At 32.8% G+C, this 24,654-nt stretch overlaps 2 protein-coding genes across 2 annotated transcripts; one reads left to right on the top strand and one right to left on the bottom strand.

Annotated features, from left to right (window-relative positions):
• Positions 1-161: 161 nt before the first annotated feature.
• On the bottom strand, positions 162-21,018 carry LOC121239191 (enoyl-[acyl-carrier-protein] reductase, mitochondrial). The gene is made up of 11 exons (XM_041136351.1): positions 21,000-21,018; positions 4,609-4,800; positions 4,394-4,491; positions 3,147-3,278; positions 2,799-2,942; positions 2,592-2,694; positions 2,309-2,408; positions 1,953-2,029; positions 1,773-1,851; positions 609-727; positions 162-494 (listed from the first exon to the last, which is right to left on the bottom strand). The coding sequence occupies exons 2-11, from the start codon at positions 4,776-4,778 to the stop codon at positions 401-403; spliced, it is 1,116 nt and encodes a 371-aa protein (XP_040992285.1). The 5' UTR covers positions 4,779-4,800; positions 21,000-21,018; the 3' UTR covers positions 162-400.
• On the top strand, positions 19,811-24,184 carry LOC121239190 (probable serine/threonine-protein kinase PBL5). Its single transcript, XM_041136350.1, has 5 exons — positions 19,811-20,267; positions 21,071-21,339; positions 21,730-21,919; positions 22,080-22,471; positions 23,592-24,184. Exons 1-5 carry the CDS (start codon positions 20,165-20,167, stop codon positions 23,898-23,900), a joined length of 1,263 nt encoding a protein of 420 aa, XP_040992284.1. The 5' UTR covers positions 19,811-20,164; the 3' UTR covers positions 23,901-24,184.
• The last annotated feature ends 470 nt before the right edge of the window (positions 24,185-24,654 follow it).

Here is a 24,654-nt window from a genome sequence, read left to right as displayed (position 1 = left end):
AATCATGAAAAATGAGTGACAATATGGATCATCCATATCCTCAGCATTCTGCTCAACCATGTACCTAATTGGACAAAAGAACTATTGAAGTCCTTTCACGTGCAAAATGGACCCTCTCTTAGTAGACACATTCCCTCTGCATTTGCAGTTTTGGCATTTTCTGTTATCATTATCTCTCCCCCATATCTGCTGTTAAAATAACTGATTACAAAGTTCAGCAATTTGACTGCTGATCACCCAACAATAACGAAATCAAGTTTTCTGGAAGTTTAGACTATCCTGCGTCACAGGAGTGTATAATGACATGGTGAAATACAAAATCCAAGTCCCGAACCCTAAACACAATATACAGAAACAAGGATGACACAACAATGGCCTTTGGTCGACTTGTGATTAAGAACTAGAATGTGAGGACCTGTTTCGGTTGGCTCCCTAGTTTTCCAAGTGCCTTATCCAATGCACTGTGAAAATTTTCGAACGGAACCAGTTCCATCCTGCAAAGACAGGCACCTCAATATATTAACATGTGCAATCAATGCCATGGTATATGATCACATGGATGTAAACCAAAAGATGGTTGGAATTTTTGTTTATGAAGAAGAACATACTCGTATTTTAACTTCCCTTCTCGTGCTAGGTTCAGCAGGTAATCTACCATACTTCTGCACTCTTTTGCTTTATCGGCACTCATCCATCTCTGTAGCCAGAATCCCCTCAAAGAAAGGTCCTGCAAAACGGATGGATTTTAATGCATAGATGCAAGTTTATATCACACTCAGACATAGATCTCATGATAGTCATAGCGATGACTATTTTTCTAGTTGGATAAAAGCATTATATTGAGATCGAAAAGTATAAAGACTGTTCACTTTGACATATGAAACCATCCCAAGGCTCGTTGCCAACAAGGCAACCAAAAATGATCTAGTAGTGTCAGTCCTATCTTCCCTTTCATTTCTGCTACCAAATGCATGGTCGAACGGATCAGTGTTAAGCTTCTGAATTCCAAAACTTCTGTTCAGTTCTATCTTCAAGATCTTAATTAATTATGACCATGAAAATAATTTCCAAACAGTAATGGAGATTCAAGTAATTCCATTAGTACAAATTTGTCCACATGAGAGCGAACTATATTTCTTGACCACTCATCTCAGCTTAGTAATAAAAGGAGAAGTCCAGCAGGCATCATTCTCTACTGCTACTAATATTAGAAGATAGCATTGGACTAAGTTTGTTGCATCACTAGCTCGCATGGAGCCTGGCTCAGCTTATATTCATCCAGCCCAGACCCAGTGTGTACCATCCTACCTGCTCAAGAAAGCAAAATGCAAACAGTGCAAACACACTGAGCAACAATATGACCTGTTCATGGTGAATTCAGCTTTTATTGTATTGTCTACTCATTACATTTCATAATGAGTATCATAACTTACTTGTCTCCAATAACTTCAACTGGTTCTGCTCATATTGATACAATGAGAATGCTTAGCCTTCTTTTCATGTGACCAGACTTTCTCGATCAGGGCCCATTACATCAGAAAGGCTTTGGCCACTTCAAGTGTCATCCTAGCCTACTTGTTTCTAATTAATCATTCTCTAATGTTTGCTTTAAGTCACATTTACTCCTCATCCCAGCTTACCAGGAGGTACAAACATACAGGTTCAAAATTCCTGACCCTTCCTCTATTAATTAACAAGTAGAGGATTTTTTTATGAGTAAATTAACAAGTAGAAGACTAGAACTGCTAAAGAAAAAGGAAAGCACGGCTTACTTTAAAGATGAAAGATGAGGTGGATACAGTAATAGGTTTCTTAGACATTCCACCATAAGTTACCATAGTTCCCCCATGCCTGAAAACAAAAACTCATTACCCACATTGAAGAATATAAATCTTTTAGAGCCAAATGAAACATGCTTGACTTTATAAAAAATAACGCATTGCATACCATACCTCAAAAATTTAAGAACCAAAGAAGCAGCATTTCCGCCAACACAATTAAATCCCAAAACGGGTTCAGGTAGATTAGCCTAGAACATTTATGACATGTAAATTCAATAACATCAGATTTAAACAACTACTGATTAGGGCAACATATTAATGACATGTTAAAATGAAGAAACATCAGTTTGACATCTTGCATTCCAGAAACAAAATAACTGCCACAGAACAAAGCCTTTGACATCCAATCCGCATGGGATAAGAGTAAACACCTCTAATTCCCACTGCATCAGAAAGTATCAACTCTTTTTTATAAGTAAAAAATTAACATCAGAAAGTATCAACTATGAGTCAATATATGACAATACCAGAAGCTCTTTGACATTCTTCACTTCCAGTTGACTCTCAGTAAAAACTTCATCGGCACCAAAATTTTTTAGCTTTTCTTTTACTTCATCTGATCCAGCCCTGTAGGAAGTAGACAATGGCAAGTGAAAATCAGATTCCCCACAGAAAGTTTTCTCTAGAAGTAGAAGATAATGATAGAAAATCTAACATGCACAGCTTAAATGTTTATGATTTTATCTAGATGCTGGCAAACATGGAAGTAAACAAGCTCAGGAGATTTGACCCAAAATTTTGAATAAGCACCTGTCCCGTATTATATTTATACTATGGATACCACGATATCGTGCAAGCTGAATTATGCACTGCCCCACAATGCTTGTAGCCCCATTTTGCACAATAGAATCTCCTATTCAAACCAAACTAGTAACAGTTAAGAAGGTACAGGGACTTATTAAAAGAAAAGGTTAAGCAGGTAAAGAGAAAAATACTAAAATTAGGTGATGTCAATACCTGACTTTAAAGTAATGAAGTCTTCGAGCATCCTAAGAGCAGTCAAAGGATTAACAGTAATTGTAGCAGCATATTCTATAGGTGAATCCTTAATAACTTTGTGCCAAATACTCTGATCTTTCACAATGTAGGTCTGCCATGTCCCTGGGGAAAAATAAAAAGAGGAAAAATATTTGTCCAATCCCTCTGAATGAAAAGTCTTCCATCCATTAAATATTCTATATATATATATATATATATATATATATATATATATATTCCTTGTTATTTGCCTTAACAGAATAAATGGTATAACAATTCTCAAATTGTCGAACAAAAAGAAAAATAAATCAGCAAAAGCAAGTGTACCGGAAGAGGGTGGAGATGGGATGACCCAATCACCGGGTGAGAGACCCTTAACGGCAGATCCCACCGAGTGCACTTCTCCAACACCTTCATATCCTCCAATTGCAGGCACTTGTGGTCGCACAGGGTACACACCTATGGCAGCATCCGCATTTGACTTTAAAACCAAAATCATTTCGAATATCTAGTCAGGATGTATGCCCAAAACAAAAATAATAATATGCATTCTTTTACAAGCCAGTTTTTTTTTTTTTTTTTTTTTTATCGATAAACAATTTCATTGAGCATGAAATAGACAGAGGCCCGAGTATACGGGATATATACAAGAGCATCACTTATGCGTGCTAGTTTAACAATTTTATGTGCTAGTTTAACGATTTTATATGCCAGTTTTAAGTAACCAGAAATTTGATTTTTCTTTTTTAACATTTTATGGAAAAGAATTTATTATGACTGCCCTGCATTTGGATTTGATTCGCGGATCATAACTCAAGAGCCAATTTCCTAGACTTTTAGAAGTACTAGAGACATGCTTATCAAAAGAAGTATTTGGGAAAAGACAAAGCTAAAGATTTCTCTTAATGCATCGTTACCTCAGTTAGACAGAGTGTACTCTCTTCTGGGAAAGATAGATGAAAAAAAAGAATTTATTTTACAGGGGGATATTGCCTTTTGGACTTCCAAATTACTACCTTTTTTCAATCTACAGGAAAAAAAACTATTAAAACTGCTAATTGACACCCTAAACTACCAAATTTTGGTAATTTGCACCCTCGATTAAGCTCTGATCCTTAAAATTGATAAAAGATAAGACATGTGACATGATCTTAGGTTCAAATCCCCTTGGGTGCAAACAATCTCTAGAGGCAATCAAACTGGAAAATTTTTCCCTTGAATGACCCGAGGTGCACTTGCGAGAAACTCATTTCCGAGGGCATGTGCACTCCCGGGATTAGTCTGGACGCTGTTCCCGGACACCCAGTGCCAATAAAATAAAATAAATAAATAAAAAAGGTAAGGTCTTAACGAAGACTACAAGTTCCTAAAGTCTGAGAGTTTTGGGTGCTAAATGCCAGTTTTGATAGATGATAATGGGTAATTTCTCTTTTTTTTAAAAATCTTTGTCTATCTCCTTATATTTTCCACCGGTAAACGAGCAACCAAGCAGAGGGCAATCTCTTAGTTTTCAATCCTAATCAAGGCATTAGTGTTATAGGAGCAACGAGTAATGGAATAGGAAGAAGGGTAACCTTCAATGCGATTGATATCGGAGGGATTGATAGGAGCAGCGAGCATTTTCACGCACACATCGTTCTCTTTCACTTGTACAGGCGGCAGCTCTATCACTCTGCAACCGAAATACAAACCCAAACAAAATAAAAACAAAAACTTAGAAACCAAAATAAAAATTAAAGAATTAAAGAACAAAGCTAGGTACCATGCAGTTAGGGTTGGGAGTAAGGACCTGGTGACAGAATCTGGTGGACCGTGGTGATCGTAGACAACGGCCTTGGATGGAGGTGACACGTTGGCCGAGAAAGCTCGCACTCTTATTAGGGCTCGGGCCCGCGGACCAATGTGGGACCATGATTCTCCACTCACAGCTTTCAGAGCCACTGACCGCAACGACGCCATCACTCCTCTCTCTCTCTCTCTGAGCTCCCAGAATCACAGTACTTTCCGTTCAATAGTGTAGTGTACCATCCACTGCAGTTTTTCTTATGCTAAATTGCTAATCATTCAAACGATGTGTCGTTTTGGTCTTGGGTTTTGAATTCCTTCTGGCTGGATGAATTCATTATTGCTTGGATGAAGAAGACAGCTCCACTAATATTTGGTTGAATATAAAAATTAACCAACCGAATAATTTTGATCCAAAGACTGTTATGATATAAATTTTTATAAAATAAATTAATTTATATTTATAAATTAAAAAAGTAACACATAAAATAAAATGCAATAAATTAAACCATTTAAATATATAGAGATAGCATAATAAGTCAAAATTATAGATGTATAATATATTATTATTAAATATAAATTATGAATATATTTTTTTCATACGTTACTAGATATTATACTTATATGTGTAAGTTATTTTACATATATTAAACAATAAAAAGATAATAATATGCAACTATAAGCAACAAGTAGTAGTAATAAATTATAATGTGTTATCATTCACCTAGTATAATAAAGAGTGAAAACTATATTGTGCATATTATACAAAACTAGTTGATGGCTCCCTTCATTAATTATGACTCTCAAGATATAATGAAAGATGCTAAAATCTACAAGTTAGAAATTAATAAGATTCATATTTGAAGAATCTTTTCTTATAGTCATTTCAATTAATTATATGTTTAACATAATTTTTTTTTTTTTTTTTATGTAGAGATAACTTTGAAGAATATTTTGAATGAGGTCGATTAAAGATTACTTGCAGCTATAGCACTGAAGGGCATGAGAGGAATCCTCTTTATATTTAGCAACTCTTTTGGGGCCTATCTTCTGGTTGTTTAAATTAATTTGTTTCATCTTTTTTTGATATTTGCTGAATGGATAGCTACTTTGTAGTAGTCCACAATGATAGGATTGAGGAATCTTTTTACTTATTCAAAGTTAAAAATATTGTTTTCGTCGTTTATACTTTTCTTTTGAATAAGAGATCATATTTTGTTGGACTATTAATTTTTGCTTTTTATTTCACGAGATATATTATTTATAATAAACTATGAACCTTTGTTCTTGTGCCGGGGAGCAACTTTTTATGCATAAGATAACCATTGTAAGGAAAGTTTTGTGTATAAACCTCTTGCATTTGAGATGAAAAGGAGAACCATATTGCTCCATTCTAGCCAATTATTAGAGATCTATGCAAAAAGAAGAATACTATTCCATCTTACATTTGATCATCCTCACTCACATATGTTGACGTGATACATTTCAAGTAGCTGCTTTTATAAATCACTTAAACGAAAATTACTAAAAATGTGCTACATAGTAGGCATGATAGAGGACGACAAAATCTAGAATGAAGAAAAGTATTACTCATGCAAAAGCAAAAGACTTTTTTGTCTGGAACTATTCGAAGTGCATAGAACAGGTGTTGTCTTCCAAGTGCTGTTTTGCTATCAAGCAGTGAGCCTCTGAGGTACCAATACCACCTTATCTGAGGGAGGATAAAGAACAAACTGGAGAATTTTGATGACCTTTGTTATCTGGTGCTTCCAAAAAAAAAAAAAAAAAGCTCCTTTTGGTCCTACCAATCAGTAAGCAAATTAGTGCACAATCACAATCTCATGTACAAAATCACAAAAGAGCATTGGAATAGACCATTTTTTTTCAAATTTTTTGTATAGAATGATAAAATTTTTCTAGTATATCTATAGATAGATTATTTTCACACCCAAAAAAATAAAATAAAATAAATAAATAAATAAATAAAATGGGGTCGGAATACCCCTTTTTCGAACTATTTAAGAACTGCTCTATTCATATGTTAAATATACCGAATTTGAACCAAATATATGAACCGAGCTCAAACTGTTTAACAACTGCTATATTCATTTGCTGAAGTGAGTGTGACTGCACCTGTAAATCATTAACATTCAATTGGTAGCATATGAGTAATCCATTTTTTATTTTAGCCGAAAGCCCTACAAAAATGTTAGGGTCTTGGCCCAAGAAGAAGGAAAACCCACAAATAAAAGATCCATTAATGGAGGCCTTGATCTGAAATCTGCCCACAAAGATAATACAGGCCTTGAAATTAAAGACGGGGGATTTTTAGCTGATGAAGGCTAGAAATATAATGCTTTTTTAAAGGTTATAGCAGTGGACTCAGCTCCTGCACAGCCATTTTGTAACCTTTTTTCACAACTATGTCAACAGTGTTGAGATCACCTTCAAACCTTGCAGCGTTTAGGGCCAACCATAAAATGAGGAAAGGGACTCGGTTGGCAGTGCTAGCCTTGCTTAAATTGGTCTCGGCCAGAGAAAAACTTCCACCAGAAGGGAAGAATTTGGTCCCGTTTGAATTTTGAAATAATTTTAAATGAATTAAATAAAATATTATTTTTAATATTATTATTATTTTAAAATTTGAAAATATTCAATTATTTATTATATTTTATATTTTATATAAAAATTTATAATAATAAGATAGATAAATGGAGATGAATTTCGAATCGTCCATTGTCCAGCTTCCAATTCTGGATAAACGAAAGACAACGTCGGAAAAGGATCGACGTGAGGCCCAACCACGCGCATGTTCTTGATCAGTATTATATCGTACGTACGTAGCACGTATGTTCTTCTTCAGGTTTTATGTAGCCGCCTCTAAATTCAGTCTCTGCGACTGCCAGATTAAGGAATGATCGATGCTGGATCTCCCAGCTAGCTAGCATTAGGATATTAACCATTAATATTGTAGGCTTTAGCTAACAAAGTCAAAACTCTTCCCATGGGAGTCAGTCGGCTCATCCCTGGTCTGTGTCCTGTTACGTATTAGGTTACGTAATAATAGGTTACACGACCTATTAATTCAATATAAATAAAATATGATAATATTAAATTTAAATTTAATTTTAATGAGTTTGAGTTAAAACGAATTGATCCGTTAAGATATAATTATTTAATATGTTGATAATAAATCAACTTGTTTTGATTCATTATGACTTATTAATAAATTTAAAATTACAATTATATTTTTATACCTAAAAGTAAAATTATTGAAGTTTTAATTTTGATATTTTTATGTTTAAATTGTATTTTAGACTTATAATTAGTTTTATATTTTTTATAAATATTGTAATTTTAATATTTATATAAATTTATATTAAATTTAATCAGGTCAAACAAATTAATTTCAAATTTATTTAACTTATTTATATAAATAGATTAAAACGGATCGAATCGTATTAATCTATTTCATAATATTTATTAACAGATTAAAACGGATTGATATAACACTATCCATTATATTAATAAGTCGTATTAATATTTTAAATTTTAACATAATATACTTAGAGTGCGTTTAAATGTTAAACTGAGTTGAGTTGAATTGAGTTGAGATGATAAAATATTGTTAGAATATTATTTATTATTATTATTATTATTATTTTGAGATTTGAAAAACTTGAATTGTTTATTATATTTTATATTAAAATTTAAAAAAATTGTAATGATAAATTGATATGAATTAAAATGAATTTACTTTTCAAATAAAGCCTTAAAGAATCGCGTTTAAATTGAAATATATAATAGAATATACATATTTTTACACTATACGATCGGTTAACACTAGTGTTTTAAATTTCATACCGTACTGGTCGGTACGGTCAAAATTTTTCGTTTCGGCCGTCTGGCCGGTATAGGTACTATACCTATTCTGTACCAGCCAAAATACCAGCCGTACCGGCCGGTACCGGTCGTACCAGCCAGAATTTCGGTCTGTATCGGCCTATATTTCGATCAGCACCAGCCGATATTTCGGCCTGTATTTTTTTTTTTTTTTTTTTTTTCAAACTATAAGCTTATTTTTTAACTTTCAATTCAGACTAAACTATTTATAATTTATATATATATATGTATTTATATATAAATTATTTATATATAAATTATTATTTTAAAATATAATTTTTATATATTTATATATATAATTTATTCATATATTAACTATTTTATATTTTAAAATAAAATCGATATTAAAATATTTCATTTGAATGACTTAACTGATACAGGATTCTGTACCATATTCAAAATATTGATTTTACGTCCCTAAATTTTATCGTGGATAGGACGTAGCTAGCACTGACTTTCCATCATCTCTCTAATCTCTCGGAACCTTGCACGCTTAGCAAGCAAGCTGCAAGTAACGAATGCAATGCTTTTAAATGTAGGGCCGTCACCCGTACGAGCTACTGATAAATGAACGTCAATTCTCGATAGGACCGTTCGGGTTGGGATATGAGTGGTGATAAGCTGTTTTTTTATTTTTTTATTTTTTAATATATTTAAATATATTTAAAATATAAAAAAATATATCAACAAACTAAAAATTAGTCACTTAAGTAAAAATAAATAAATACATGAGAATATAAATTTAAGCAACTTACTAACATTTTTCTTAAGATATTTTGGATAATAATGGCTCAAAATATTTAGAACTTTATTACTCATTATTTTCACACACCGTATATTATATTTTTTTAATTTTAATTTTATTTAATTTATTGAATTTTTCTACTCATAATTTATATACCACATATTTGATAAGAAAAATAAAAAAAATAATGTGTGATGTGTGAAATAATAAATAAAATTTTTCTAATATTTATTATTTATGATGATAGTAGATATATAACTTATCAAAAAATGATAATATGATTATTAAATATGTTTATTTATATATTTTTATTTTTTAATAATTAAAGAAATGATTAGTAATGAGTTTAGAAATGATAGCTAATTCTCTCGGTCACAGCCTCCAATTCCATGCAGCTTCGATCCTAGATAGATGATAGATCCAACGCCAACTACTCATGTTTCCTTCTCTATATGAATTATGAATTATATATATATATATATATATATATATATATATATATATATATATATATATAAAAAGCAAGCGTTTTCAATCGTTTTCTTCCGAGGAATATTTATGGATCGGGATCATGCAACAGGCATGTAATAGAGATCGATTAGTGTTCGAGCTCGCTTGTGGGGAACACCATGCATGGATTTTCCTAGCAGCTTGTACATGCATGTATATTATAAGAGTAATATTAGGTATAAATCATAAATAGCTAGACAAGTATCATGTAAATATTTTATTAAAAAAAAAGTCACACTAATAAAAAATAATTCTTTTTTTATACTTTTTAATATAGAATATATTTTTTTTATAAAAATTTACACAAAATTTATCCATTTAAAACTTATACAAATAAATTCTCATATTATAAATGCTTGTACATAAATTGCTACCTACATGCACATGCATTCGATGGTTTGACTTGATTTTGAGTATGTCTCTAATTTATAATTAATGCAATTGTCAGTCATGGGACTAACTAGCTAGATAGCTACTTAATTAGACTGATGGAACCGTGTATTCTTTATTCTTCCCCTCATCACTGATCTGATCATCAGCTATCATATTTAATTTCATTTATGTACGTGCGATATATATATATATATATATATATATATATATGTGTGTGTGTGTGTGTGATTCCAATTTAATTATGAAGTAGTAGTCAATTAGTCTGCATATATATTAATTAATTCATGGCTGGAACCTTCCTAGCTGCAGGTGGCAAGATCGATCGAGCACTATGTATACATATATAGATTCAAGAGTACTCGGCCTGTACTTGGTCTTTTGTTATCACTTTTCTTAAAGTTCTTGTTTAAATTAAAATGGAAGATGATCATAATGATCACTCTTAAAAATATAATAACCATCAAATTACGTACGTACTTACTCTATATATATATTTGTTATATTATATTAATTCTTCATTCTATATAGAGAAAATGTTAACTAATTTATGCATAAAAATGGACAAAAAAACTTACATATTCACGTGGCTTTTCATTAATTTTTTTTTAATTTTATTTAAGAGTGAATTTTAAAGATAATTAACATGATCATAAAAAAATTTATAATTAATATTTCAAAACCAACATACTGTATGATCTAATGGTCCTGCTATAACTGGCATGACATGGAAATCTTAATTAAAACACTACAAAAAAATTATTTATTTATGATAAATTATTTCTTATAAAAATAATTATTTTTTATTAAAATAAATCTATTTTCGTTATAAGTAATCATTCTCATCGTAAATAATTTATTACATATCATTGATTTTGAAAGTTAAAAAGGGGTTGAGGGCTTCATGATGACATCTTTCACAAAGATGCATGTACAAATTATAATATATATATATATATATATATATATATATATATATATATTCATTGAGATTCAAATATCCAGCCGATTAACCCGCGTGCAGGCATGTCTGTTGTCTTATTAGATAACAAATTAAAAATCTTTGAAGATAATCATGCATGATAAATTAGATTAATGTTTTGTGCTCTTGAAAAACTGAAAAAACGGCTAGGTGCAATTTCGCTATAACTACCAATCTTTGCTACAACTCCTTCAAAACCAACCCCCTATTTAATTGAGTTTAACTTGCAATATTTTACACAAATTAAATATATATGATCATCTAGTTTTTAGTGGCATAGCCATCCAAGTGTAGGAAGCTCTTTTGGTTTGTTGGCCAACGTGTTTACAGCTGAACATTAATCTCTCTCACTCATTCTCTCTCTCTCTCTCTGATGCATGCTCATATTATTTTATTATTTTAGCGGAATAAAATCTAAGGTGCCTTATACTTTAATGAACAAAATAAACTTTTCTGTTGATCAGGAATATCAAAATTGATTATTTCTGTTCATTTACATAAGAATTATTCTATTATGCGTAAATGATAAAATTTAATTTTCAAATCAAATAATACCACCTAAGCAATGTGTAATGTAGACGCGGCTTTAGAATAATTGATTGGATCATTGTAATTGCAACAATAACCCCTTTTTGACAACAATAAAAAATAATTTTCTTTCAAACATCAATAAAATTCTTCTTCATTTTAAGAAAATACAAAAGTTCCTAAAAAATTAGAAAAAACAAATATTACTGATCATGGTTATGATAAAATAAGATATCACATTATTGATCCTATATCAATATATAAAAAAAATATTAATAATTTAAATTTTTATAATCGAAATGAGTCATGCATGATGTATCGATCGTGTTTATATACCCATCATCTAAAAATTATAACAACTCATGATTAAACCATCATCTACTGTTCTATTACATTAGTACTGGCCCTCGATATTATAATTAAACCATCATCATGGTTTGGTGCACCGCCCCTCGATATTTGTACGTGTTTTTGTTTAAGCAAAAATACTAGCTAGGTGGATCATAGTTTTGGTTCTTGTTTGAATGTCATATTATATATAGTATCAACGGGATCAGTGCCAAGGAATATCAACGGGACACGTACACGGGTCCTTTCCTTTTTCTGAGGGTAAGGTGTTTTGTCCTTTCCTTAAGGGTAAGGCAGTGGTTAGGTCTTGTCTGTAATTCTCAAAGTTTCAATAACCAAACAACCTAATCGAACATGGCAGATGGGTTGGAGAGATTATGGAAATGTTTTATACTTATAGAGGAAGAACAGGAAATCGTAGTATTCACAGAGGAAGAAACAATGAGATCATATGTAAGAAGTCAAAATTGTTTGATTATGCTGATTCTAATAGAAAAAGCTATAAACAAGGAGGCTTTCAAAGACATGATGACAAAATTATGGAATCCGGAAGGATAGCTACTCTTTAAAGAGGTAGGGTGCAACAAATTTTTAATTGAATTTAAGAAACTAGTGGATTTAGAAAGAGTCCTACATGGCATACCATGGTCTTTTGATAAAAAAAATTGATTTGTATTCAACTATTTGATAGTGATAATCCTCCACAAGAGATGAAGTTTCATCATGAAATCTTCTGGATTCAATTTCATGGTTTGTCTCTGGCAACTATGACTTATGAAGGGGGGAGAGAATTGGCTCAATAGTGGGGGAGGTACTAACTGTTGATATGGATGAAAATGGTATTGGCTAGGAAAAATATCTTAGAATTAGAGTAATTCTGGATATTACCAAACCTCTTGTCAGAGGTAAGAAAATTAGAGTCGAAAGAAAGCAAAGGAGGATAGAATTCAAATATGAAAGGTTATCTTTGTTTTGTTTTCATTGTGGGGGCTATTAAGCATGCTGACAGAAGTTGTGATGTAGAGAAGGCAAGAAAAAAACACAACTGGATTTGGTAGCATCTCTCAATATGGTCAATGGCTGAAGGCATCTCATATAAGTACAAATGGCCAGGGGGATAGAAGATATGGGGTCCGTGGGAGAGGCCAAGACCAATCAATTCAAAAACCAAGTATGGTAGAACAAAATAAAGCAGATGACATCTTGCTTGTAGAAGAACCTGTGATTAATTTTATTTCATTAGAGCCAGCTGTTCAAACAAGGGAAAAGGTTTTTTACATTTGGAACATCACAATAACTATGCTGAAATTGAGGTGAATAAGTCAGTTGATATAGAACAGGAAAAAATATTTCATCAAGCAAAAGGGGTTATGACAAGAGCACAAAGTAGTTCAATCACAACTTCTTCTGATACCCCTATTAATCTATCAAATTCAGTTACAAAACCTGTGAAAATGGCGAAAGGTGAGGAAGATAGGAAAAAACAGATTGACTGGAAAAAGAGAGCAAGACATACATAGAGAAATAGAACAATTGAAATGCAGATGGAAACTTCTTATAGTAGTGAAACAAACAATAGAAAAAGAGATAACATAGAAATTGACAACAATAATCAACAAAATCATTTCAAGAAACCATGGGACATGCTCAAACCTGTAAGGAGCTTAACTTAGGAGGCAAAAGGTGGTGGTTGCTGAGCAGCCCCACCATCACCAATGAAATGTATAAGTTGGAACTGTTGAGGGCTTGGAAACCCTCGTATAGTTCAAGAGCTTTACTGCTTAGTAAAGGAAAAGTGCCCAAACATCCTTTTCCTTATTGAGACAAAAAGCAAGAGAGAAAGGATGAAAACAATTAGAAACAAACTTGGTTTTTATAAGAGTTTCATTATTGACAGTAAAGGACTCAGTGGAGGAATTGCTCTATGTGGAATTCTCTTATTTCTGTAGAGTTGGAATCCTATACAAACTCACATATATCTATCTAATTATAGAGCCTCAAAATGAGAATGAATGGTATCTATCTGGATTTTATGGAAATCCTTGTATAACAATTAAGGAAGGGAGCTGACAATTGCTAAGAAAGTTGAAACCAGGTGTCAATAAACCATGGATCTGCATGGGTGATTTTAATGAAATTCTTCAACAACATGAGAAAGTGGGGGAAGCAGCAAGATCCAATACCTAAATGACTTCTTTCAATAAAGCCTTACAAGACAATGATCTAAGTGATTTAGGATACAATGGTCTTAAATACACTTGGGCAAACAATGGAGAAGGTTTTGAATTCACAAAAGAAAGACCAGATCGATTTGTAGCAAATCCCCAATTTATCAATTTGTATCAAGATATTCAGATATACGCAACAGTGACATGTACTTCTGATCACAATCCTATTACAATAACTCTGAATACAAATTCTCAGTACAATAGGAAAAATAGAAAGGTATTCAGATATGAATTTAATTGGGGGCAACAGAGGGAATGTCAGGACCTTATCGATAATACTTGGCTTGATAATAACAGAAATGTTAGCTCTATTACAACAATATCCAATAAGCTAAGCAGATGTAAGAATAAGCTACTGAACTGGTGTAGAATCAAAAGAAAACAGTTATTGGGAGAAATTGAGAATTGAAAAACAAGACTTCAACTTCTACAACAAAGAAATACAGGATATGATTTGCAAGAAATTCAAAAACTGAACAAGGAAGTAACAATGATACTAAAGGAAGAGAACTTAAAGTGGAAACAAAGAACAAAACAAAGTTGGCTTCAAAAGAAGGACATAAACACTAGGTTTTTTTTTTTTCCATAAATGTGCTTCTCAAAGGAAAAAAGCTAATAAGATTAACAGTATAAAGGATGAAGAGGGTCAATGCTACAATACCCCTCATGGTATAAACTAGGTGTTTCAGTGTTTTTTTACTAAATCTGTTTTCAACCTCGAACCCCACTAGACAAAAAGAGTGTCTAGAACTAATGCACTCAATGATAACAGAAGATATGAATTATTGGTTAATTCAATATTTCACTTTCACAGAGGTGCAAGAGGTAGTATTTAGCATGAATCCAATGAGCTCTCCAGACCCAGATGGTTTCTCTGCAAGGTTCTATCAGCAACATTGGCATACAGTTAGCAATGAAATATGTGACCGTGACAAAGGTTTTAAACACTAACTGTTGGGATAGAACTATAAATGAAACTTATATAGTTCTTATTCCAAAGATCAGAAATCCAACTCAGGTCATTGAATATCGACCAATCAGTTTATGTAATGTCGTATACAAACCTATCTCCAACGTACTGGCCAATAGGTTAAAAAACATTATGTCTCACTTGATATCCACTACTCAAAGTGCTTTTGTGCTAGGTGGAGTGATTACTGACAACCTCATTATTGCTTTTGAAGTCCTACATTCTATGAAGAGTAAAGTGAAAGGAAAAGATGGGTATATGGCACTCAAGTTGGACATGAACAAAACATATGATAGATTGGAATGGTGTTTTATTGCAGTTGTTATGGAAAGAACGAGATTTGACAAAAGAGGGATAGATTTGATCCTAAATTGTATTAGAACAGTTTCTTCTTCTATCTTACTAAATGGGAATCCACAACCATCATTTCTACCTTTGATGGGAATAAGACAGGGGGATCCACTATCACCCTATATTTTTATTTTGTATTCAGAAGCCTTCACTCAACTCTTCAACAAGGCAGAAAGACAAAAAGTAATAACTGGTTTTCTGTCAAGCTTCTTCAATACATTGGAGTAGGATGATGCACTTGATTTCTATTTATGAAACTGCCTATGGCCAGAGACTGAACAAAAGAAAATCTTCGATATATTTTAGCAACAATACACAAGCCTATACTAGAGATAGTATACTCATTGTTGTAGGAATCAAATCAACCTCTACCTATAAGAACTACCTCAGATTACCAGCCTTAGTTGGGAGAAAAATAATCAAAGATTTCAATAATATTTTGGACAAAGTCAGAGGCAAAATGCAAAAATAGAAGATGAAATTTTTATCCAAGGCAAGTAAAGAAATTTTGCTAAAATCATTGGTTCAAGCAATTCCATCTTACTCTATGGGGGTATTTAGACTTCTCAAAGGTCTATTGAAGGGTCTGAATAAACTGATGAAAGGCTATTGGTGGGAACAGATTAATCAGGAGAAAAAAGTGAGTTGGATTAACTGGATTCAAATGGGGAAATCAAAGAATGAAGGGGGTTTGAGATTTAGAGACTTTGAAAATTTTAATAAAACTTTATTAGTAAAGCAATGTTGAAGGATGATTCAATTTCCAAATTTATTATCTTCACAAGTACTGCATCATAAGTATTTTCCCTAAACTGATTTTCTCAATGTAAAACTGGGAACTAATCCATCTTATATTTGGAGAAGCTTCTTTTATGCAAGATCATTCCTTTAAAAAGGGTTGATATGGAGGGCTGCAAATGGGAAAGCTATAAAGATATGGTTAGACAAATGGCTGCCAACACCTACTACCTTCACTCCTCAAAATTGACACAATTCACTCAGAGCAAATATGAGAGTCGAGGAACTAATTGACCAGGATACTAGGCAACAGAGGACCATTCTAGTCAGAGAAATTTTCTCTCAAGAAGAGGCAGATGTAATTTGTTAAATACCCCTTAGCAGAAACAACATACAAGATAAGTTGATGTGGAGAGGAACTGCCAATGATATTTTCACAGTTAGAAGTGCTTATTTCATGCAAGGTGATATTCAAGACAGAAACAAAGGTCAATGCTCACACAGATCAGAGAAATGCGAAGACTAGACAAGGATTTGGAAACTCAACATTCCACCAACATTAAAAAATTTCTTATGGAGAGCATGTCTTGACATTCTACCAACTAAAGTCAATTTATACAAGAGGAAGATTCTAACTTATCAAATGTGTCCATTATGTCTAGTAGAACCAGAAACTACTGAACATATATTATGGGGTTGCATATCAGCTTCTGATATTCTCGGGCAAGGATCAAAGAGAATACAAAAAAGTAAAACGTCAGTCACGAACATCAAAGCGTTTATAGAATATATGCTCAATATACTGGACAAGGAAGACATGGAAGAGCTGGCTTTAATCCTATGGAATCTATGGTAGAGAATGAATGAATATGTTTTTAAAAACATATTAATTGATCCCAAGTCAGTGATGAGCAGAGTTAATAGTATGAGACAAGAAGCAGCAGCCTTACAAGTTAGAACTATGGCCCAAACTGAGTTTAATCTTCAAAGGAATATCACATGGAATTGCCCACCACCAAGTTTCTGTAAAATTAATTGGGATGTAGCTATGGATAACAGGCAATGTATGTTAGGGATTGGCATAGCAGTAAGAGATGAGGAAGGTCAATTCTTGACTACAATGAGAAAAAAGGGAAGTTATAGTAATGATCCATCTATAGCAGAGGCGATAGGAGCACTAATTGCAGCAGGATTCGATATTCAACTGGGTATGAAACGAGTGGTACTTGAAGGGGGTTCAAAAAGAGTTCTCATGGCAATTATAGAAGATGAGAGCTATTTTGGGATGATCATAGAAGATATAAAATAGAAGTTACAACTTTTTGATGTTTGTTTCACTAATCATGTCTATAGGGAAGGAAATGTTGTTGCACATACACTAAGTAAAATGCTTTGCATGTTTCAGACTGTTTAGTGGACTTGGAGGAAACTACCAACTATCTTTAATGTGTATTCTGAATCTTTTTATGAATGAGATGAGACTTTATTAAAAAAAAAAAAAAAGGGAGGGAGGGGGCGTACACGACATCAATATATATAATTATCTGATGAGAAATGATATTTACAGTTATAGTACAAGTGTCGCATATTCATTTTAAAAAAATGAATAGATATGGCTGAACTACATAAAAAAAAAAAAATTACTTTTTTAATAATAAATTTTACTATTTTTAAAAAGAGTACACCTATAACTATATCTAAACTACTCGACTAAATGCACGATAAGTTTGCTTTGCATGCTTGAAACTGATCAATCGCTTCAACTAAGTGGTTTATTTTATTGATTTATTTATCTATTTTCTTTTTTTGGTGAACAAGTACCTTAATTTATATATTCACAAACTACGCACATCGATTCAAGTCATGATCAAGGTATATATATATTTTATTGGTTTATTTATTTATGTAATTTTTTTTTTTAATTTGGTGAACAGCTTAATTTATTCACGCGAAATTAAGGGCATATGGAAATTCTAACCACCTTCGTCTTGTTGCATGCTTGATATGATCTGCATTTAATTAAGCATATATACCCCATAATTAAAACATTAATTAAAGGAGGTCTATCGGCATGATCTTCAACGTAATTATCTTCAGTATCAGGGAAGATCCAGTAGTCCCATGCATGCATAGAAATTAAGTTAATCTCTTAGCCATATATAATACAAGGATTTCTTGCCAAAATATGTCGTTTTCAAAGTAGTTTCCTTTAATACTAGTACTGATCACCACTATCTTGAAGAAATTGGAATTTGGGCTACTTCGAAATAAATAGAAAAAAATCTGATAAATCGTACAGATCGAAAAGAGATCAAAGCAATTGGCAGAAAAATTAATTATGCATATATATCGAATGCATATCGATAAAGAAAAATGTTGTTTGTATTTAAAAAAAATTTATAAAAAATTTATTTTTTCACTTGTCAGTTATTGATATATAAAAAATTATAAAATTTAAAATTTAAAATTTAAATTTAAAAACAAAATTGATAAAATGAGTTTTATAAATAAAAATATAAGAAAAAATTATAAATATATATAGCACTACTTATCAATAAATAGCATTAAATAATTATGTATGTCTTTATTTATAATAAATTTACGTGCAATTTTTACAACTCTTTTTTTAAACAAATGAATGCAAAATGTTCTTAGATTTTAGTGCCTACATATACGTATAAGTCAAGCATGATATATGTCCTCTTATATCAATTTTTTTAATTTAAATTTAAATTTTTTAAATTTTCATCATTTCAGATATACATATGATTATTTATATAAAATTATAAATATAAATATTATTTTATAATATTTATTTAATAAATAGTGGGGTTCTAGAAATTTCGAATCTATAATAACAACATGTAACGAAAAAATTATTTTGTCTCTCTATTTTATCCACTTTATTTAACCGTTAGTCAAAATATATATATTTATTTTTTATTTAATAATTAAAAAAGTGATTTTAAATGTATTGATATTTTTTTTTATTTTTTAAAAATATTTAAATATATTAAAAAAATATAAAAAAAAAATTTTACACTGAGCATACCGCCCAGCTGTCAACATGGGCCCGCACCCAAATAGTAAAATCACCTTCAATTCTGGACTTCCCGACTCCGAGTTCCCTCACAAAGCGCGTCAGTTTAAATTCACGGTCGTTGACCAACTTAATATCTTTTATTTTATATAATTTTTTTAAACAGTTGAGAGACAATCACCTCTTTCACGTACTTCTACAGTCTCCACGTGTCGGTTTACGATTGGGTGAGTTTGTCGCATTTAAGACGAAACGCGTGGATCGCCGTTCGAATATAGATCTTGCTGTGCTGTAAAACCTTAACTAGGAAACGCGTGTAGCCACTAGCCAGTGGCCCCACGTGCACGAACAGTGTGGGACCCATCCCGGGCTGCTCGAGACATTGACGTTCGTTTTTACTTTTGTTTTTTTTTTAATAATTTTGTTTTTCAATCAACGGCCATATAATAAAACTTAAAAGAGGCTACCGTGATATTCGAAACGTCACCGACGAGTAAAACAAGACAAAAGAAAAGGAGTGATGCGGTATTTGCTGAATATTTCCGTTGAATTACCACCGCAGAGAAACCCCAAAGTATACAAATTTCTCAAGAGAGGCCCCCATAATATACAAAACCATTCCATTTTAGAAAGAAGAACTAGTTCTCTCTCTCTACCCTTACTGGTCTCCAAATTGTCTCTGGGCATTTTATGGTTGGGTTTTTGGGTTTATGTTTACGACTCAGTTATTCTGTGAATAGCTGAGAGAGAGAGCTGAGAGAGAGAGAGAGAGAGAGAGAGAGAGAGAGAGAGAAGGAGAGCGGTGGAGTGGAAGAGAAGCTATAAGCATGGGTTGCTTTCGCTGCACAGGGGAATCAAGCAAAAACTCGGAGCATAAGAACAAAACTCGTAGTAACAAGAAGAGTAAGCCCGGCGATAGAACCGCTTCAGGTAGTTCCGTGTTCCATCTTGATTAAATTTTGGACAATACATTTGGTTTATTTGATTTTTCTGGTTCTTTTTTTTTTTTTTTTTTTTTTTTTTTTTTTTTTTTTTTTTTAAGAAAGAATATATTTTTGGGTTTTTTCTTAATTTTCTGGTGCATCGGTATGTTGTAAGGCAATCAAATTGATATTTTTGTCGATGATAATCGGTGCCCAACCGTGTTTCATATCCAATTCCAAGCGAAGTCGATGTAAAAAAAAAAAAAAATCCAAGCGAAGTCTCGCCATTGTTTTGCGTTTAATTTAATGAACGCATGCTCTACTCTCTATCTAATTTTTGTTTTATAAACGTTCCAAACTCTTTTATATTATTTCTGACGTTGTCGGTGAACTGAATGGTTAGAGAATGCAAGTTGGCCTTGGCGATATGGTTTGAGATACATTTGTTTTTAATTCCAATTAGGGCTTAAAGTTCGGTGCTTTCTCAGAATTGTACAATTTGAATTGCTAATTCCTAATTGTATGATTTAAACAAATTCTTTTTTTTTTTTTTTTTTTTGCTTGCTTGCATGCTTGGAAAGGTCCAAACCCTAAATCCAAAAATTTTCTCGAGGGTTGGGTTTTGTCATTTAGTGTTCTTTGTTTGCTTTCCGATGACGGTGGTTCTTCCCAATCCCCTACTTTTTGAAAGAATTATCTCAAAATTGTTTCTTGGCCTTTCTCACCATGTGCCTTATTTGCTCTCTCTCTCTCTCTCTCTCTCTCTCTCCTATGTGTATCATGCTTATGTCTCTTGCTAATTTGTTTTAGGTGCATTGAAAGTCAACCCAAATGTGGATGTAAAGGATTCTGATGTGAAAAAGGAATTAGAGTATAAGGATAACCAACTAGCTTTGGATGTAAAGGGTTTAAATTTGAAGGAGATTTCAAAGGATGGAAAAACTATTGGCGATCTAGCACAACAGACATTAACCTTTGACGAACTAGCAGCTGCAACTGGCAATTTCCGGTCAGACTGCTTTCTAGGCGAAGGAGGTTTTGGAAAAGTTTACAAGGGGCACTTGGACAAAATCAATCAGGTTGGTTCGAGTTAATCTAAATCTAGAAGTCCTTTAATAAAAAATTGCAATAGTCAACTAGCCGGAAACCTAACCGAACAATTTTTAATACTAACTTACATAGAGAACAGATAAAATTTGTAAATTTTCTTTTAACCCTTTAAAATATTTTCCATAAGTTGGATTTGATGCTATCCATATTTTGCTGCTCTGGGTACTTATAAAAAAATTATATATATATATATATATATTTTGCTGCTCTGGTAAGCTGTGAGTGCTATGATATGCTATGGCCTAAACTTGCTGCTTTATATGTGCTGCTCCTAAGTACCTCTTCTTGCGGTATTGTGCTTTATTCTATGCCATAGGCTGGTTGGTAGGTCCTGAGTTATGTGGTTGTTTTTGGTGTAGGATGTAGCTATCAAGCAACTTGACCGCAATGGATGCCAAGGGATCAGGGAATTCGTTGTTGAAGTTTTAACATTAAGTCCAGTTGACCACCCCAATCTTGTCAAATTAATTGGTTTTTGTGCTGAGGGAGATCAGAGGCTATTGGTTTACGAGTACATGCCGTTAGGATCTTTGGAAAACCATTTGCATGGTACTCATTTTTCCCAACACATGATTCTTTTCTCTTCCCATCTCCATTGCATCTTCATTCCTATGACTGTTATGTCAATTTCCCATCTTCGTTTCATTTTTTTGTCCATCTCTAAAATTATGTCACGTATATTTTTTCACCTCTTGACTTTTGATGGCAGATCTACCACCTGGTAGGAAAGTAATTGATTGGAACACAAGAATGAAAATAGCAGCTGGTGCAGCAAGGGGCTTGGAGTATTTGCACGATAAAATGAAACCTGCTGTTATATACCGTGATCTGAAGTGCTCGAACATTTTGCTTGGTGAAGGTTATCACCCAAAGCTATCTGATTTTGGATTGGCCAAAGTTGGGCCGAGTGGCGATAAGACCCATGTTTCCACAAGGGTTATGGGCACATATGGATACTGTGCACCGGATTATGCAATGACAGGCCAGTTGACAGTTAAATCAGATATTTACAGTTTTGGGGTTGTTCTTTTGGAACTCATCACAGGCAGGAAAGCAATTGATCCTGCCAAAACTGCTAGGGAGCAAAATCTGGTTGCATGGGTAAGAATAAGATAACTTTGCTATGCCACTATATTCTATTGATATTACTGTCGGTTGAATTGCATTAGTTGTAATTGTGTCCATATTGATACATAATGTGCTAAGGAATATTAGTTCATGTGTAAAGATCAGCCTATAAGTCTGAATAGTTTACATTTCTTTATCTTTATCACCCTCTTGAATGTTTGTAGCTGTGTGTTGGGTGCTTAAGAGCCAGTATTTGAGATGTAAAACTATTAGAATAGTTTTTGTTTTGTTTTATTTTTTAATGATAACTGTTTATTTTACTAAGAGCGTCACCTTTAGTTGAGCAGCCCAGTTGCATAGTGACACCAATGCTTTTGGTCCCTAGTAGCTTGTTAAGCAGTTTTATTTGTTGATGACCTCTACATTAAGCAGAAAATAGCTGATCAAATTGCTGACCATTTCTTGTATTGAACTCACTGTTAGTTGATTCATATAAGTATAAAAGTAAACGATATCTACTCAGGTTGTTTTTCCACATTTCGGGGAAGTCTAAAATACTGTGAACGTACTGACTCAGGTTCCCTTTGGGACTTCATGTGCATTATAGGCTCGTTATATAAATCAAACATTTTATATATTGTATCACATATTACTAGATGAAAGTGTTTTTTCATTCATTCTCAATTTTCTCAGTGCCAATATAGTGGCTTACTTACTCTTACAACCTAGTTGAAATTAGGTAATATGAACCATGGACTTGACTGTATTTCAGCTTGATCTCGTTAAATGGCTTTGTGATCCCAGAATGTGTATCAGCTAGTCTTGTCTTAAACATGAGTCGATTATGTTATCATATAACTTGAGAATGTAGTTTAGCTAGACTAGGGAAGCAGAAGCTAGACTATGTTGACTTTGTGAAGAGAAAAATCATTGAATTTAAAGAAAGTCATGGGTTCAAATTGTGACTTAGCCAAGTTTATCACCTTATTCATTTTTTGTCAAAAACCCTGCCCCCGATTATCTTTTGAAACTTGACATTTGTGATGAATCTCCATATTAAAACTTTTATATGCTAATTTTTCTTGGAGCTCAAACATAACCATTGTCCAAAAAACTAATCTTGATCTGATGTTGTGTATGGATTTGTTTGCAGGCACGGCCTTTGTTCAAGGATCGGAAGAGATTCTCACAAATGGTTGATCCGCTGCTTCAAGGTCAATATCCTATGAGAGGTTTGTACCAAGCTCTTGCAATTTCTGCAATGTGCGTGCAGGAGCAGCCTAACATGCGACCCGTCATAGGTGATGTGGTTACGGCTCTTAATTACCTTGCTTCCCAAAAATATGATCCCCAAATCCATCATGTCCAAAACTCTCGGACGAGTCCATCATCTCCTAATGTTAGAAGGGACACCGATAAAAGACAAGTTGCAGGAACTGGACCGGAGGGAGAGAATGAGTAGGAGGTCTAAATTAAGAATAAAGTGGCTCAATACCTTTTTGCACTGTTCATATATAGTGTGCCTAGTTATCAATTTTTGCATCATAGGAGATAACAGGTGCTGCTTTGAACCTTTAATATATACAGACATGGAACTTCTGCCCTTTTTCTCATTCCTTTCTTCAATGTACATGTGAGCTCGGGTTCTTGTAAGAAGATGCCTCTGTCTAGGAATGCTTTTCCCATTTTCATAGTTTAGCCTAACTTTTTGTAATAATGACGTGCCATCTCAAGTTCTTCCTGTGATATCTTTTACAGCCATTTATTTCACTCTGTTCAGCATGTTATGCTTGGAGATGTTAAAAATAGAAATAGGTTGTATGGGAAAATCCTTCTGAAGGCAAATGAGACAAATGTGACATAAGAGGTCTGAATGCCTCTCCTGGTAAGTCTCAATGTGGTCATGGATGAGACTTACCATTGGACCGTTTATGAACTTTCAGGCCAAAATTTAATTTTACAAACTAAGGTGGATAGATGTGATACGGTAGATTTATTTTATTAATTAAAATGTTTTAACAATCTAATTTTTCACAAATATTAATTTTTGAAATTTCTTTGGGAGAGAATTTTCTACACTCAACACATAGTATACATCTTAAACTATCAAAACTAATATATTTTAAATTGAGTAATGCTAGGTATAAGCTTTTTGTGAAAAAGTAGCTCCACTAATTAAGAATAGGATTTTTTTTTTTGTTTTTTTTTTATCCTTA

This window comes from Juglans microcarpa x Juglans regia, chromosome 7D, assembly GCF_004785595.1.
Source record: "Juglans microcarpa x Juglans regia isolate MS1-56 chromosome 7D, Jm3101_v1.0, whole genome shotgun sequence".
Lineage (NCBI taxonomy): Eukaryota > Viridiplantae > Streptophyta > Magnoliopsida > Fagales > Juglandaceae > Juglans > Juglans microcarpa x Juglans regia.
Note: the sequence above shows the minus strand (reverse complement) of the source record. Positions and strands in the feature narration are given on the sequence as shown.

What these genes read in the sequence shown, in the direction of transcription:
- LOC121239190 (XM_041136350.1), top strand. Translation starts at nt 20,165, where the DNA reads ATGGGTTGCTTTCGCTGCACAGGGGAATCAAGCAAAAACTCGGAGCAT. An exon ending in TTTGGAAAACCATTTGCATG is followed by an intron (nt 21,920 to 22,079) that starts GTACTCATTTTT and finishes TTTTGATGGCAG; the next exon opens with ATCTACCACCTGGTAGGAAA. An exon ending in AGCAAAATCTGGTTGCATGG is followed by an intron (nt 22,472 to 23,591) that starts GTAAGAATAAGA and finishes ATTTGTTTGCAG; the next exon opens with GCACGGCCTTTGTTCAAGGA.
- LOC121239191 (XM_041136351.1), bottom strand. Translation starts at nt 4,778, where the DNA reads ATGGCGTCGTTGCGGTCAGTGGCTCTGAAAGCTGTGAGTGGAGAATCA. An exon ending in CCACCAGATTCTGTCACCAG is followed by an intron (nt 4,492 to 4,608) that starts GTCCTTACTCCC and finishes TTTCGGTTGCAG; the next exon opens with AGTGATAGAGCTGCCGCCTG. An exon ending in CTTCATTACTTTAAAGTCAG is followed by an intron (nt 2,695 to 2,798) that starts GTATTGACATCA and finishes TGGTTTGAATAG; the next exon opens with GAGATTCTATTGTGCAAAAT.